Here is a 17,772-nt window from a genome sequence, read left to right on the forward strand (position 1 = left end):
TCAGTCAGTATATTTGGAAGAGACACAAAATTAAAAAGGCACACCTAACTTTTCATAGCTTGCAAAAATCATGCCTAATACTACTGTAGAAAATTAGACAAGTACATAGCACTGTATGATAAGCCTGTTGCCTGTATGTGCAATTAACTTTAAGAGTCGGGGAAGTTTTGGGCTGATGTAATGCTGCTTATCCCCCAGGTCAAAAGATTTACAAGCATCTATCCATACATATTTTTGTACACTTGTTTATCTTGTTTATTATTTTGGGCACTGATGTACAGTTTTATCACTGGGTAAGAGAAGGTTTGGACAGGTCACTAGTCAATTATGGGGCTTGGTGTGGGTAGAAATCTAAAGCCACGCTGTCATACTGATGTGAAGCAGGAAAAATTTTGCATGTTCACCATCTTAATTCAGCGCATTAGAGTGCTAACACGATTTCATTTTAAGGGGTGATAAGAATGTCTGAACCAACTCTCATGACAATCCATCCAATAGTAAAAGCCATTTCACCCAAAACCACAAACGTGAAGCTCACAGTGGCAGTGGAGGAAGAGACAGAAGACACATGCCTTTGGTGTGAGAGACTAGGGTTCGATTCCCACTGTGACACATCCACCAATGTGTCCCTGAGCAAGACACTAAACCTCTGACATATATAGCAATTGTAAATATTATGTAATTGCCAAAGTCAATGGAATTCATCCATTGAGAACCACACTGTACAACCTTTCCCAACAATCCATCCATTAGTTGGATAGTTGAGATATTTCAGTCTATTTCACAAGTGCTGATAATTAGTGGAATATAACAAACCATGGAACATTAATTTACCGGTGACATTTAAAGGCTTATCTTCTGTCTTTTTAAAAGTGAAATGAGAAAGTTGACAATTTCGTGTCTGTGAATTAATTACAGCCCTGGATATAAGAAGCATGTGTTTAGCCTAGCTTAGCATTAAAATTAGACAAAGGAGGGACAACACCAGCATTACACTGCTGTGACACTCTTGGTAATGTTTAAAACTGCATGAACTGAACAGTCGTGAGTTATCACTTGTGCTCTTGGTCGATGCTGTTGCTTTTCTGTTGGTGTAGTGATACGTTAACGCTGGGGAAAGCAGTTATGTATTGGAGGTCTATTCATTGCTTTCTAAATATACGTGCTTGATGTATGGCCTGTAGTAAACCTGACTCACAGCAGAGTGACCACACTCAACATAACAAAGTCCTGTATTCGTCTAAATCTCCCTTCAGGCGTCTCAGTTCATCTAATGGTTTCGGGCTTATCACCCCCCCCTCGCCTGCTCCACCACCATCACATATCTTTAATTCAATCTCTCCTCCTCTCTTGTTCTCTTCACCCCTCCCCTCCACTGCTCCTTCAGTCAGTAGGGAAACATCTGATAAGACCTCTGATTCGTCTAGACGATACTCAGCAGCCTTTTCCTGGATTGGCGACACAACACCACCTGTATATTTAAACTTTTTTTGACCTACTGAACCATCTTTAATTTAGTCTCTTAAATAACCTTAATAGTCTATAAATATTTTAATAATTACTTCATATAAAATTTATACTCACTTAAGTGATATATTACTTTGTGCACCTTCCTGTAAATGGAAGTTACCAAAAGCATCCATAACTAACACATTTGAAATCAATATGGGAACAACAGCCCCATTAATTACCAATAAAGTTCCACTAAGTATGTTATTTAAATGTGTTACAAACTATGAAAGTGTCTCCTCCTGTTGTTTCAGCATTACACACATATTTGATTTGAAAAGTGTATTTTTCTTAAAATAAATATAAGCCAACTCTATGTAGAGTGGAGGGATAGTAGTTTTCTTTTTCCTAAACAATTACTCTCAAGGTGCCCGCGGCATGGCTTAATAATTAACTGCTTCAATGGAACAGCCCAAAGACAACAGAAGAAGAGTGTGATTGAACTGGAAAACTCCCAGGTGTGGTTGTGAGCAACTGAGTGAATGAGAAGTAGTGCTCAGGGGAAAACATTAAACAAGGACAAGCATCTGACCTCTCGGTTGCACTTCACCAACTTTTAGTGTGTAACAGAGTGGGATGAATAAATGACTGTCAAAAAGCAATTATCTTCAGCTCTATTCACGAGCGACTGGAAACTGCAGACATCAACAAGAGACATTAACAGCGAGATGCAGTGAGAGATCGCGAGCTCTTACCCTCTGTACTGAGTCCAGGACTGGAGGTGAACTGGGCCACATCCACGATTTTGACAGCAAACTGCTGCCCCGTGTCTCTGTTGATGCATCTTCTCACCACGCTGAAGGGACCCCTGAACAACACAGATGGGAAAAAAAAACAAACAACACATTTAACATGCTGTTGTACATGTTCTTACTAACCACTGTTAAGCCTGAATCAACTGATTTTTCCCCCAGCCTATTGGGGGCAGCTTCAACACGCTGTTAACAGAACACATTATCACCTTACATGGGGAACTAGTTAGCAAACAGTTGCTTATTTACACATCCAGCAGATACGGAGCAACATCAGCATTTGGAGCTGTGTTTCTGCCCACCTTATCAGTCCAGAATTCACTCTCTGTTAGCTCAGTTTTTAGTCTCCCAGTCCTGAGGGACATGTCCGGCTCTTTAGCTGCTAAATGGTCCACTAGGTTCAACAACTGGTTGCCAACTTTGTCCATGAGGGTCCAACTGCAGACCTCCACTGTCAGGCCGGTCAGGACAGGAAATACACGCAAAAAATACAAAATAAAAGCGTGCGATTTGACAGGAAACGCATTCAAAAATTATAAAGTTTAATCACGTAGACATAGGGGGAGGGTTTTTGTCGTTGATTTATATTTAATTATTTAGTCAACATTGTAACGGGAAACTAGCAGGCTAATTCCTTAAATATAGCATATTGATTTGAGCCTATTCTACTTAGCACTTAACGTGCCAATGTAGCAACAAAGCCCACTGTATATCACTTCAATCATTTAACTAATAACAGTATCTTTTTTTACAGGCACTATTTATTTATTCTGTCAAAATATGACGTTAACTCCGTCCATACAGCTAGCCACATCCATTCACAGAAAAACATTGTCGTTGATTAAGAGTGTAACTTAGCCTCTCTTCCAGTCATCTTAAAAGAAACCCACACACTTCTCATTCATAATTTCCTTTTGAAGAGTAATATACTATGGCATTTTACTGCTATGAGCTGAATTTAATAGGAAAAACGGACAACTGTGGAAACTGGACTACAATTTGAGCTTCGTGGGGATCTTTAGTGTATAACGGACGTTACCAGCGGGGATTAATAAATAAATAATAGAAGCCTGGACAGACTTCATTGCTCATTACGTGGTCAACACTTTCTCTCACACACAGCAGCCCACTTGCCCCAGATGTGTGTGATACTGCAACTAAGTTCAAGTTTTAAAAGCCTGAAACAAACCAACAAAGACTACTGCTCAAATACAGCAAATCCGCCCTTTATGGTATCATATTAACTATTAATCATGTTGTAATGACATTCAGGCGGTGCACAGCAGAGTTCATTTGGAAAACGTCTTTGGGTTTATCTTATTAATATATTGTACATTTGTCATTGAAAATAATTGTTGTTAGTAAATTAATTACTGACCCCCACAGATGCATGATTAAGAGCTCAGACCGTAACTAGAACCCTGCTGGACTATATGGACTATCAAACTGTACAATCCGTAAAAATGAACACACATGCAATACATGTATACCTGTATCAATAATTTTGTAAATATCCACTTTTTAAAAATGAATGGAGACAATAGCCTACTGTAATAATACTTTAATTTATTCAGTGTACACACACAGATTACACAGTTAGAAAAGGAGTTGGCAGCAGTGACTGATTTGCATCATCCAAAATATTTTTAAAAAGTCTGAATGCATGGGTCTTGGCATGTTCCATCAACATATCTACCACTATCAATATTTCTACATCTAAATCACGCAAATTAGGATATGCCAACAGTGGCTGTGGTGAGGAGTAATATCTTTATGAGGATAAATGTTTAAATCACCGTGTGAGTTAAATATCTCACTGCTCCAAAACAGCTGATTTAAACTATCAACTCGTTATTAATCCTGAAGCTGCTTCAATCAGCTGTGTTGAAGCAGGGACAGAGTAAATCATGCAGGACAGGGGGGAACTTTCTCCAGGAAAGGGTTGGGAAACACTGTCGTAGTACATAAACTTCAATTCAACTAAGATCAATTCATACAGCCTAACTTACACACGTGTAACATTTTGTAATTTGTGTGATGTGTATGTACAATATTGACAGCGGTAGTTATTGACGACGAACATATACCAAGAGCAATGCATTCAGACTTTACTCAATGTTTTGTATAATGCTAACCAGTCACCTACCGCTGTCGTGATGTGCAGAGTAGCGAGAATGCATCACGTTACGTCCTGTGGGGACGTAAGAAACTGACCGGCCTGACAGTGGAGGTCTGCAGTTGGACCCCTCTCACTTTGTCAGCCTGCTGTTTGTGTGTCACTGGCCCACCACCAGTCAGATTCTTAGAGCTTTATTGCTGAAAATACCCAGATACCGATACCTGGGCTTTGGGTATCGGGTCGAGTGCCAATCCGATACCAGAGTAAAATTAATAAGCTGTGTTTCTCACAGAGAGGAAGAGACTGGGAATCATTATTTTGAGTGCAACATCAGGCTTGATCAATCCCTCCAAACTACTGACCCCTTGTTTTTAGCTCCCTCCATGCTATGTAAGATCTACTAGGAAAATGTTTGGGTCTACCGGTGCACTGCTGACGCATTGTGTAGTACAAGGTGAAAGGTTGTTTATTTGTCATTATACAGCGCAAGGCTGCATAACGAAAACAATTGTAGTCCGTTAATGCCACATACACACACACCATATATTTAACTGTATATTAAAATATAGTACGCAGGTCATTGAATTGCATGGACTGTCCCCGATACAACAATCCAGCTATTTGAGTCAGTATCAGGCCAATATCCAATATCAGTTTTGGATCGTTGCATCCCCAGCTGACAAAATATAGACAAAATCATATAAAAATAATCCCATTGATGTTCAAAGGAGATAAGTGGGAGGTGTAACACACTCACAGAAAGCCAACAGATAATTACTTTGCCAATCCCTGATGGAAAGTGGAGTAAACCAAGTAAATGCACTACTACCCTTCTCTCTTTACTACAGCTCCTCCACTTCTGGATGCATCAAAATTATGTTAAAATTTTAACCCAAGAGGCAAAAGTAAGAAGAGCACACAGAGTCTGAGCGTGGGTTATGCTTGTTTCCTGCACAACACTGTGTGAAGCAGCACATCGCTGCATGCAGAGAAGCCAGGACTGCACTTTGGATCTCTTTGCTGAGGTTGGAGAGTTCACATATTGAATCATCCCTCCTGTGGAGTGAGTGCATCATCCCATTCAGTCAACGGGATAAACAGAGGTCTACCAGTCAAGGGCTGCGGGTTAGAATGAACAAACCAGGGGCTTGAACTGACCTGTTCATACTGTGGAATAATGAGTGTGATACACGAGTGTGAGAAAAATGTATTTATATGTTGGGAAGATGACGTTCAGGAGCAGGGAGGAGGGAGGTGAGCTGGTGCAGACAGAGATAACTGAAGTAACGGCTCTTTTCGAAGAACAGAAACAAAGACAAACATGCTGGCAGCAGCAGGCATATCATCCCATCCGTCTATGTCCTATACATTGTTTATGCCTGAAACATATCCCAGCATGCACTGGGTTAAATGCAGGGAAACACCCTGGGATAGGTAAGCAGGCATGTACTGTGATGTGACAAATTAATATGTAGGAAAGCATGCTTTAGCTGTGGAAATTTGTGGAATTTGTGGAAATTGATGATGAGCTTTAATGATCTGGATAAACAGGCCATGAGATAAGTGTAAAGTATGTGTGTGTCTTTAATATAGGACAGGCACGAGGCTGGAAATCGTTTGAAAAGTTTTGATAGGTATCAGAATAGCATGGTATCAGCTGAGTTTCTGTACTGATTTTTAGGGCTGCTCGATTATGGCAAAAATCATAATCACAATTACTTTAGTCAATATTGAGATCATGATTATTTAACACGATTAATCACTGAAATATGAAACATCACACATTCACTTAATTTTAGAATTATTACATGCTTTTTTTTTTTTTTATTGTTACATGCATTACCCCAAAAATCCCAAATAGCCCATGACTTAAGAAATAGAAATCCAACATTAGGCTAACAGCAGGGTTAATAAGCTATGAGTAGAGGGAAGGCTAATGAATGCAGTGTAAAATGCAAAGATAATAATCCTGACTAACAAGTTTAGCAGTTGTAACCGCCATTATCTTGACTAGAGCTGACCTAAACTTGCCACAGCCTGTTGAGACGCAGTTTGGGCTGTTAGGTTGAGTTGCGAGCCACCGGTGTAAAGGAAAGGGAACACAAGACAGAACGAGAGCATCATCTCGAAACGCACTGCGGAACACTACTCATTTTATTTTGATAATTTTATTTTTAGAATCTTAGGAAACCAAAATCGTATTTGAAAATAAAAGTCTATTAACTGCACAGCCACAGTGATATTGAAACAATACTTTGGCACGGAGCAAAGTAAGACCAATAGTGCCACAGAAGCATGCACAATGCTGATTTTCCATCAGGTTTTGCAGCACACGGCAGCTGACCTCCACAATCACAGTAGGGAGGAATGGAGGAAATTCATTTCGTATGTCTCTGAATTCACAAATGATGTAACTCTGCACTACAATGTTACCAGATAAAACACCTGAAGCATGGCAAATAAATATCAGAGAGGATAGCAGGTTAGAAAATGTATATTTATTTACATTCAGATGTAGCATCCTAGTTAGCTGCATTGTCGGATCAGGTGCTGTGCTTCTTTCCATGTGTGACCTATGTGCTCTTGGGCTTTTGGTGTTTTGGTAATCTTATATTTCAATATCAAGGAATAAAGGAAACAAGATAGATGTTTGTGAATGTTATGAATGTGGTGCTTAATACTTTTTTAATCGGTACTAAAAGTGTTTGAATATTGATTCCCAGCCCTAGACAGGAGAACCAAAGTAAAACATCTGTTGTCTGTTACCTTGGTTACAATGCTACCAACTCCAGCTCTGGTGACGGCATCTATCAAGATGACCCAGATCACACACACATTCAGAAAACATGGTCGTAGTTTCAATGGGTCTGTGAAGTGGAGTGAATAAAAAACAATTATGTCTGAAAGAGTATACCACACTTTTACTTCCCTGTGTTTCTGTGGCTTTTCATCTTTTTCAATACTGTCACGCCTGTCCTATGGGTGAACAGGGAAACACAGCAGTTAGCTGGGTTCACCAGCGGAGCAGCTTTTAACTCGAACAAACACAAACACACACACACACACACACACACACACCCACTACCTGCTGCCTTCTGTGAATTACCCATCCCACAGCAAATTACACTCAGCACAACCTCAGTGGTAACGTGAAAGCACCCATTTCACAGCTAAACAAAACACCACCGCTCGCTGGGGTCTGAACACAAGCAGTGCTGCTTGTGTGTGTGTGTGTGTGAGAGAGAATGGGTGAGGAGTGTGAGGCAGTCTTTGTGCACAAACACAGACTGGTTGAACAGATGGTGATCAAGCTAAAGCTGCTTAGCGTCAGAAGAGTGAGGTAGGACGGCAGCAAGCCAAAACCTGCAGGAGACACACACACACACGGTATAAACATAGATCAAACTCAGACTGAAATAAACACCATGAGTAGTGTTGCTGAGTAAACTGCCACTTTGACCAGGGGGATTGTGCAGCGTTTCTGTGCAGCCCTCTCTCACTCTCTTACACACACACACACACACACACACACACAGGAACAAACGCAGGCCAGTGGGTCACCAGTTTAGTGAGCAGAAACATTCCTCGGTGTCCCGAGATCACTATCACATGATAGGCATCTATTTTACAGGCTGCTTCTGAGTGCAATTAAAAACACACACACACACACACACACACACCCCCACCCACCCACCCACACCCCTATCTGTTCATCCATCAGTCATTTACCTCATTCGTTGTTGGTAAAAAGGCTATATACAAGTTCAGCCCCCTCTTTGTTGTGTAGGAGCTGCTAGCAAGACTTTATTTCCATTATTAACGTTACTCCAGCGCAACAAATCCTCTCTCCAACTCATATTTCCTCCGTCATCTTCATGCAACAGCTCGCCTCTCATGAGATTTCAGAGTGAGACTTAACCGTTAACAGTTTCCTGTTAAAACCTTTACAAGTTGCTAATGCAGTTTTTGTTACTTATTAAAGAAACAAATTGTGGGCTAGTTACACTGAATCGTCCATGTTGATGTACAGCGTGCAGATTTGAACTCTCTGTACACAGCGACGGGAAGGAAAGGAAAGATTGACTAAAACAATAGCTTTCCTCCAGGTTTTTCTAAAGCCTTTTGGACTGTGAAGAGCTGGGCTCTGCAGGGAAATCTGCCTTTCCAACTAAAAGATAAAACCAGCTTGCAAACAATGAATTTGTCAAATTCAGGTAGTCAGTACTTTGAGCCAAATGAAAAGTCTATCTCAAATTAAGTCCAACTCCAGCAGGAATATGTTTCAACCTAAACTTGGTTAGAGCAGGTACATTGGGTCAAAGAGCTCTCATTTGTAATGCAGTCCAGTTCTCTGCTGCTGCGTTATCTCCCCCCACGCAACAGTCCAGTCGCCTCACCTCTGCTTCACAGTAGCAGCAAATGTCAGGCCTCGCTCGAGGCTGCACTCGATACAACAGCGAACAAGAGGCCTGGCTGGGACAAACAGAGGAAAGGCAGGCGATATGGGCAAGCCTCGAATACGTGGCTAACTTTGGTAAGTAGAAAGAAGAAAGGTAAAAGCATGAAGGTCAAAAAGTTGGAGGCTAGATGATGTAGGCTAGACCATGAGAAGCAGAAAGGAAGAGATAAAAACAGGCATGACAAGTAGACCAATAGAGAGTTATTTTAGAAAAACAAGCCAAACAAAGACCCTGCTGGTTGTTTCTGAAATCACATACTTTTTAAAAAATATCTATAGTGTGTGTGCAGGGCTGAGAGTTTAACAAAGTGTTTTTGATTGTGGAAGTAACCTTTTTAAATGTGATTGTGTTTAATAAGAATTCATAATAATTTTTTAAGTCTACATGCCCTATAGCCTACTCTGATGTGCTTTACATTATTGCTCTGCAGGTAGTATCCCCTTTAGACCGTCTGACCAACACAGTTTGGGACAGACCTGCAAAAAGCAATTTTACCCATTTTAAATAGTAAAAAAATTTTTTAAAAATAAATCAATGTATGGGAAACACTGGTTTATGTTGCAAACTAGCAGCTACGTTACCACTTGGTCACAAAGTGGCTGCACAACGCCAGAGCAGGTTGACTTGATTACCACCATGGCGGACTCCAGTGTCGCATCAGCTGGGCGGAGTTGATTCGCTCCATGAGTCCACGTTTATCAGACATTTGTTTTTCACTCCGTGAGAAAATGTATGATGTGAGAGTGTATAAAAAACGTCAATTGCGCAAGATTTCACCACACCCCTATTTAATCATGATCCCACTATTAATTTTTCTGTCCACATTACCTATCCCAGTGAGCAAAGAGGTACTCTGAAGCAGATGAGAGGCTTATTCACAGCAGCCTGGGCAAGCATTAAGAAAAAGGTTTAACAAGCACAATCTCCTGCACACATCAGGCTCGCAAAGTAGGAAATATTAACTTTAGAAATCTGTCAGGAGAGAGGAGGTAAAGGAAGGCAGACAGAGGGAGAGCTTGATGGAGGAGAAAATAAGCATTGAACGGTAGACGGCTCAAGTGGCGGAACTGGGCGTATTGGAAGAAATCAACTGTACATGGAGGAGCCGCTCTGGCTTTGAATGGGGCTCAGCTGCGCACAGCGTCAGCCATTACAGCTCTGAATAGAAGTCAGCTGCACATGGGCTGTTCTGATGATTCCTGCACTTCAGCCACCCTCACTGAAAAAACAGGAAGAGGGTGAGAGAGAGGGAAGAGGTGGAGGGGAGGCACAAAGAAGAGAGGAAACATGGACACATGGACAGGAGGAGAAAAAAGTGACAGTAGAGAAAGCAGGGTGAGTCCCACTGGTTCAAACACGCCTCTTCTATTTTTTCCTGACCCAGATTTTACTCTAGTATTTTAGAGTTTATCTACACAGTGAGCAAGATTACGTGCACCCCAGTACCTCGATTCCTGGAGATAATCAGCTTGAGGCAGTACTTTTACTACAGCTTTTACTTCACAAGGTTTGACCATCACTTCTCTTTCTACATCCTAGTTTACATGATTAATTAACAATATGAGAGACTACTTGTCAGTGAATTATAGCCGGGTTGACCAAGGCCGCTCCTCATTATATAAAGATCTAGACTTAAAACCTTTTTTTCTTGGGATGATAATTTATTATCCCATTATCGTCTAGTAATTACACCAAATGGGTTTCTCAAGGTCACAACATGATGCTTACTGTATAATTTATTGTCTGTGCCGTGCATTTATCACATTACAGTGTTGATAATTGTTGTGGTCTGTCATATATATATATATATATTTCAAACTCTACTTTAACCTTGTAACAGACTGGTGACTGGGTGTGCAGAAGCTTGGCAAAACCATATGCCGTCAAAACTTGCGACGCTGGGAGAAGATACCTCTACTCATTTCACATTGAAGACAGCATCTCCAAAAAGATGGCATCATCTTAAAAACATGAAATAATGGCATGTACTATATGTGATTATTGATGTTTTATGTAACATGGATCATATATTTAATGTAAAGTAAAACCCGACATGTCTATGTCCTTTTAAACGAATAAGCTCTGCTGCTGGCTCTATAATTAATTCACTGTGATGTGGAACACTTCTTCAGGAACTGATGTCAGCTTTGGTAACAATAATAGTAAGACTTTTGTCCCATTGATCGTCTGATCATCTCCCCTCATTCTCTTTCTTAATTTGTTCCACTGTTCCTTCTGTATAACCATTGGTAGTGAGAGTAGAAAAGAGTGCATAGTTTTACAACACATCTAAGGCCTATCAGGTTTAATTTGTGCATATAGCTGCATGCCTGTGTGGAGGTAATTTTGAATTGCAGCTGTAGCTGTAACATTAGATGCAGGGGCGAGCATAAAAAGTAAGCATGTGTGGCCTTTAGTCCCACAGTTCACAGCACTAAGCACTTAATGACCACACAAGTCCTGACCTTTCCTCTCTGCACTGAGCTGACCTCACAGGTAGGAGGTGTTGCTGTAACCTGGGACCTTAATCTGTTGATACTATAACTAACCCTGTGAGAGGATGCGGGAAAAGGCTTGGAAGAGAGCAGAGCCTTTACTGCATTCCACGTCGGGGTAAACCAATGGGAATTTACGACAGCATCAAAAAGATAGGCTGCCCTACATTGCATGCCATCTATCTGCATCTTTGTGTGTGTATTGCTGTAGTAAAAGGTGATTTGCAGGCCGCACTCATTCCCAACTTCATAGTGCATCAATCACCCGGCGTCTCATTCCGTAAATGTCACCAGCTTTACGACACACACAAGTCCAAAGCATCGCTCGCGCTCAGACAAGGCCTGACGGGCCAACATGTGATGAAGACCGCTGTACCTTCACAAACACGTTAGTCAGGCTGGAAACAACAACGGGGGAAGTAGCACTAAGCTGCTTTCCACCAGGCGGGTTTACTCAGCTGTGTTAGCAGCTCCTGATGGAGATGACTGATGTCACGTTATCTTAGTTATTAGATCAGACTACTTCTTCAAGCGCCTCAGCATAAACAATACAGGACAACTGAATACAGAAATACTGAAACACTTTATGCTTTCTGACGAACCTACAAAGATAAAATAAAGAACACATAAAAAAAGAGAATGTAGAAATACCCCTGCTCTTATCAGTAAAAAGCAGTACACAATGACACTGAAATGAACAGGAACTAAACAGCTCAAGACGTAACACAGAGGTCAGCAGTTACAAATTCCTTCTTCAGCTCTCTGTTTTCATTCTTCACACAACTACTTTCCACCCTTTTCATGTCCAAATAAGTAGAACAGCATGCATGTCTTTGAGGAGAGACGTGGATGTGTGCATGGTAATTCCCATTTGTATGGGTAAGAGTAAGAGGAGCTGTTGCATTAGTGGCAGCTAACGGGGATCCGAATAAACGAATGAATGAACGAACAAAATTACTTTATGATTCCTCGGGTCTCGCCCCTCTTGGTGACAGCAGAGCTGGATAGGACACAGGACAATTATTACTCTTCGTATTATGACTTTTTAATCCATGATGGTTTTATATTTGTAAAACTTTTCAGGATCTTAGAAAAGCTATTTTTTGTGTCATCCCGATGTAAAGTTTATAGACAATGTCTATAGTCAAACATCAGGATGGACAATGACATCAAGAGTGGTGGGTGGTATGGGGAGTCATCTTAAGAGTTACCCACATAGATTTTACTTGGCATGCTGCCCACGTACATTACAAGACGCAGACACAGTGGATATTGTACAAGCAAGGACCAGGTAAAACAACAGTTAACGCGAGTACAGATGTCATTGAGTACCACGTTTGTTTCGATCGTTTGGATCATCAACAAGCCAGCATGCGGCACAACTGCTGGTCGTGATTGGAAAAAAGCCAGAAAAAAAACTTAATAAAACTTACTGCAGCTTAATAAAACTTACCGCTGATGGAGAAAGTCAGTAGAGCAGGCACTTACAGAGAGAGACAGAGAGAGGCAGGGCAAGCCAGTGTGTTTGCAGTAAGAGTGTCCACATTGCACTTTGTGGTAACCTGGCCAGCAGGTATTCACATCTTGCACTAAACAACCGTGTTGGATAAGAGGATGACTGACCGACCAACTGATCTAACCAACCTTGAGCCCCAGAAAAGCTGCAGTGGCTGGCTTTGGCGGAGGGGGAATGGTTAAATATCACTGAATTGACAGGTTTTAATCATCTGTGACTGGCTTAGCTGTGCTCTCTCTCCTCGTCACTCATGTAGACACACACATTGATTCAGCTGCTGGCAGTAAAGCTTCAATCACACTTCACACTCAGCTGCCATAGTTGCCTTTTGACTCACACATAAAATAAGTTATGGTAAAAATGGTGAAATGGTGTAGAGCCTACTCAAACACAGCTTGGTACCTTAAGGACATGGATATAGAGGACACAGAATGGTGGTGGCGTGCCAGTGAAAATTCACATGTCTGCAGTTTATGAAGTGAACAAAACTCAGACGGGCCAGATCGACAAAACATACAAGCCCCTACTTGCCCTCAAGCGAACACAATACTAAAGCTAAGACAGTGGAGAAAGTGTGCGTTAGAGAATACGAATGCACAGAGAGGGAAATGGCCTGCGGGTGGACACAATAGATCTTGTGTTTAACACAGGCCAACTGAGGAATGAGAATGATTCATAATAAGTCATTATGGGCAAGGCATTCCTGAATACTCTCCCTGTACGGTTTAAAGAATGGGTATAATTTCAACAGACTACCGACCTATATCTCCCATGCAATAAGGTGAGACATAATATTTACCTGGATTATAAAACAGGTGTCAGGTTACGTCTGCCCAAAAGATACTGTGGGTTTTTCAATGGCTGATGCCCATATTTAGAGAGCAAGGCGGCAGATGGCCGCAAAGAAAATGCAAAGAAAAGTCATGTTTAATTCCATTATTCCATGCAGAGTACAGTCGAAAACACATGTTATCTCAGCCAGTAACATGTTTTAGATTGAAGCTTTCATTTATGAGTAACGTGTTAACATTTACAAAAGACGATGGTGACTGAGGACATTTAGGGCTCCAAGCTAACTCTTTCACCACCTTCCCAAAACTCACGACGGGGAGCGCTAACCAGGTATGCACCGATTGTTCGGCCACCAAAATGAATCTTCTGAAAATAGCAAAAAAACACCACACTTTTTGGTGTTTGGCCCAATACGTCAAAAAGCGGAAGAAATTATACCGAAATGTGTTTTTTACTCAGTGTTTCCCACAGGATTTGTAGAGACTGTGGTGGGGGGTGCGAGGCCTGAGAGGATCCGGTAAAGTAAATTACATGTCCCTTTGCTTTTAATGTACACATGTAATGTGTTTTATACTTTCTGTGAATATAATCCAATTAATCTTATTTCCATCCAGTGCAGACACCAAGTCCGACCCAATTTGATAATTAATGTTGAATGTGGTTCTCGTATCACGTAACATGAGGACTTCATAGCCTCTCTACAGGTAGGACTCTCATACTGCAACACTCGTCTTTGTAAAGAGAGAAACTGACAGGATAAAGTCACTAACCTGCCTGTCAGAGACAGAAACACTCAAAGTGGGTCAGACCGTTTGTTGCCTTTACTCCGACGTCAGCCACAGCCACCAGTTACATACTAGCTCAGTAACACCAAATTTCATCATCCTTTCCACACAGTTGAAAAACAGTATGAGGGTCCTGGTCATGGTTCAGTTATAAAATCCTAGTGCATCATGGTGGCTCTCTCCCGTCTGACAGCGCTGCGGGGCCGAAAAGTCGATTACAGTGGACAGCAATAGTGTAGGTTGCACCAGCGTCTGGATCAATAGCACTTCGCTAACATTTAGCACCGAAGCTGAGAGCGTTGGAGCAGAGAAAAGAAATGAAGTCTGCCCCCCGTTTCCATCACAGTTAGTTTTGCAGTTAGGTTATTAAGAAACAATTTGCCACGCTGTTATCCTGCGTTACACTGTGTATATTAACCTCTTAACATTCTTGTAAGATTCATGCAAAACACCTATTCAAGGCATATCCAAAGTAAATTGAATGTAGTTCTTGAACCATTTGGAATAAATGCATGGTTTTGGGCTTCGCTGATAGATAACACTCTGGAGTGTCTAACCCAAAAGTCAGAATTGATTAATATAAGTTTAAACACACTAAAATTAATATGTCTTTCGTTTCTGCTTGAAAATGCTTGTTAACAAATGCATGCAGACAACTATAGCTGGGACTTATTAGCTGGAAAACACTGTAGGGCCACGGCATAAAGCCTTACCTTGTACAAGTTTAAATTTCATACCAAAATGAAAAATTACTATTTTACACTGGTTTTTCTAAGTATATGTCTTAGCGTATTTTTTCTAAAACAGGCGGCTGCTTCATCGCTCCGTATTAGCTGGTAGCTTGACGCATATGTGTTTTATTGCTGGAAGATCATAAACTTCCTACTTAAAGCTGGAAATCGTTATTTTCAGAATTTGTTTGGCTACACGAAGTGCCAGTCATCGGCAAAAGTGGTTGCAATTGGCCCGGCCTACCCACGAGGCTGGCCCTTCCTTACAACGTGGGCTCTCCTTGGCTGTGAAAGGGACATGTGAGCTCCTAATGGGTCGGATTTGGTGTCATTCAAAAGGTCAGAGTTCAGCGGCTAATTTGAATACATGAAATCGGAGTTCTATACATTCAAATCGGAGTTATTACGGTTATAATGACATACGAGCCACGTCTGCCGGCAAATATGAAACGATTCGGCAGCTGTCCCTGGGGATTTATTGATGGAATAATGTGTTTTGGATTAAATGTTTTTACTTGATTGGGTCGTCTGGACCTTTGACTACGTAACAAGACCGTTTTTGTTGGAATATAATTGATCGGTGGATTACTTTTTGGTACTAGAATAATAAAATCTATTGCTTTTTTAGTCCACTAGAAAACTTAACAGGACCATATAGAGGACTGAAAAAGTGATATGAACAAACAGAGAAATGTATCTTTTTAGATAAACGTATAGGTAAGTAAGTTTGACTTTAGGGACCTAATTGGAAGTTGGAAAAAGGTAATAAATTGCAATATATCTCAATATATTTAAAATCGCAATAAAATCGAATCGCAACATAAATATCATGACAATATCGTATCGTGGGGCCTCTGGTGATTCCCACCCCTAGTAGCTGTGTGCACATACCGGAAGCTGCCGCCAGGACCTGACGGCTCGTGTGCGGGCCATTGGAATGTTAAGAGGTTAACGGAGGGCTTCTCCACTGACCAATCGCTGGCTGCAGTAAAGGTCATAAACCCCACCCCCTTCATGATAACAAATGTGACATATACTGTATATATAAATGTATATTCATCAAATAAAGATGGTTTCTGTCATTTCAGGTAGTTCTTCTCACGCTGATGTTTCTTTGATGCTATAAAAAAGGGGGTTTCACGTCATGATTGAAAGCTGAGCCCTGTTGTGATTGGGTCGGCAGGGTTTATGGGAGGGACCTCGATTATGCGACTCCACCCCCGATTACTACTGTGCAGATGCTGGCTCCTAATTTCGTCACCAGCGTAGCATAGGAGCGACTGTACGTGGGATATTGGCTGCGGGTGTCCATCTTTGTATACAATCTATGGTCACACACACACACACACACACACACACACACACACACAGCTCTGTTTCAGAACATAGCAGGGTTTCCGTGTGTGAGGATGTAAGAGCAGCTACCACTATCTCAACAAGTGCAGTCCTTTAGACACTTGAAGGGGATCCAGCAATGCCACAAATTCAATTAAATGTCTGACATTTCCCAGCATCCACCCAGGGGCTTCACTGCACAGACAAGAATAGCAGAAGATGGGAAATCTGGAAAAATAACAACTGAGAGAGTGAGGGAGAGAGTAAAACATTAGTGAGAAGAAAGTACAGCCGCAGAAATGTGTGTCTCACTCTCACATTCTCCTACAGCCCCCCCCCCCCCCCCCCCCCCCCCCCCCCCCCCCTTTTCTCATCAACGGTCTCTGTATCGATGCCGCCATCTCTCCCCTCTCTCTCTGGCAGAGTGGTTATGTAAGGAGGCAGAGCTAGGCTGCTTATTTACGCTCCCATGGGGATTAGGCAGAAGCCTGGACATGCCAGCACCTGCAATGCTCACTGACAGCCCGCAAATACACACACATACACACAGAGGGCACTGCAGCAGAGTTGACAGGCTTTCCCTAAAACCCCCTCGCAGAGAATCTAGTGAGGCTGTAAGATGTACTTTGATGTACTAATGCAGTGGCAGCAGTAGTAGGCCACCAGGCTTAGACACATAAATTGTGTTTGAGACTAGAATCCAAGACATTTCCTTAAGTCAGGGGTATTGATCAAAGATTGCCTTGATATTTCAGCATTTTTGGTTGAGTTTATGACTAACGATAATTGTCGAAAGGATGTTGATGTCACTGTAGCAAGATTACATATTAATGTCATGTTAATATATACACAGCAGCTACGGCATTGATTTTACCAGTGTTTTATCCATTAGTGCTGGGGCAAAGGAGCTGATCCAATCTTGGCAAATTCTTTGCTTCTCTTTGCTGAACCCTCAGCAGTGCCCTGGTGTACCTTTATAACATTGGCAACATTTCTTCATCAATTTACATGCAGAACAGGTTTTCCTATATAATAATGAGTATAATTTGAATTTAAATACAAATAAACTTTATGTTGCCTTTTCATTTCTGGTTTGCCATTTACAATGTGGGTGTTGCCATTGTTGTGTGCCAATACTCAGCTGCTACTCGTGAAGTCAGGGTATATATATATATTTTATTTTTACATACATATTTTTTCTCCAAGTTCACAAGTAGGAACTCTGACTTCAAATTGCGTTCCATGGTACTTTTCCCAGTTGGAGGTCTGAAATTTCCG

At 41.4% G+C, this 17,772-nt stretch overlaps 1 protein-coding gene across 1 annotated transcript in view; it reads right to left on the reverse strand.

Annotated features, from left to right (window-relative positions):
- The window catches only part of LOC123983513 (peripheral plasma membrane protein CASK-like), an 85,584-nt gene that overhangs the window by 22,798 nt on the left and 45,014 nt on the right, over positions 1 to 17,772 (reverse strand). Inside the window, exon 2 of the mRNA XM_046069772.1 lies at positions 2,205 to 2,317. Coding sequence (XP_045925728.1) covers positions 2,205 to 2,317 — 113 coding nt within the window. The remainder of the gene's footprint in view (positions 1 to 2,204; positions 2,318 to 17,772) is intronic.

Source organism: Micropterus dolomieu, linkage group LG14, assembly GCF_021292245.1.
Source record: "Micropterus dolomieu isolate WLL.071019.BEF.003 ecotype Adirondacks linkage group LG14, ASM2129224v1, whole genome shotgun sequence".
NCBI lineage: Eukaryota > Metazoa > Chordata > Actinopteri > Centrarchiformes > Centrarchidae > Micropterus > Micropterus dolomieu.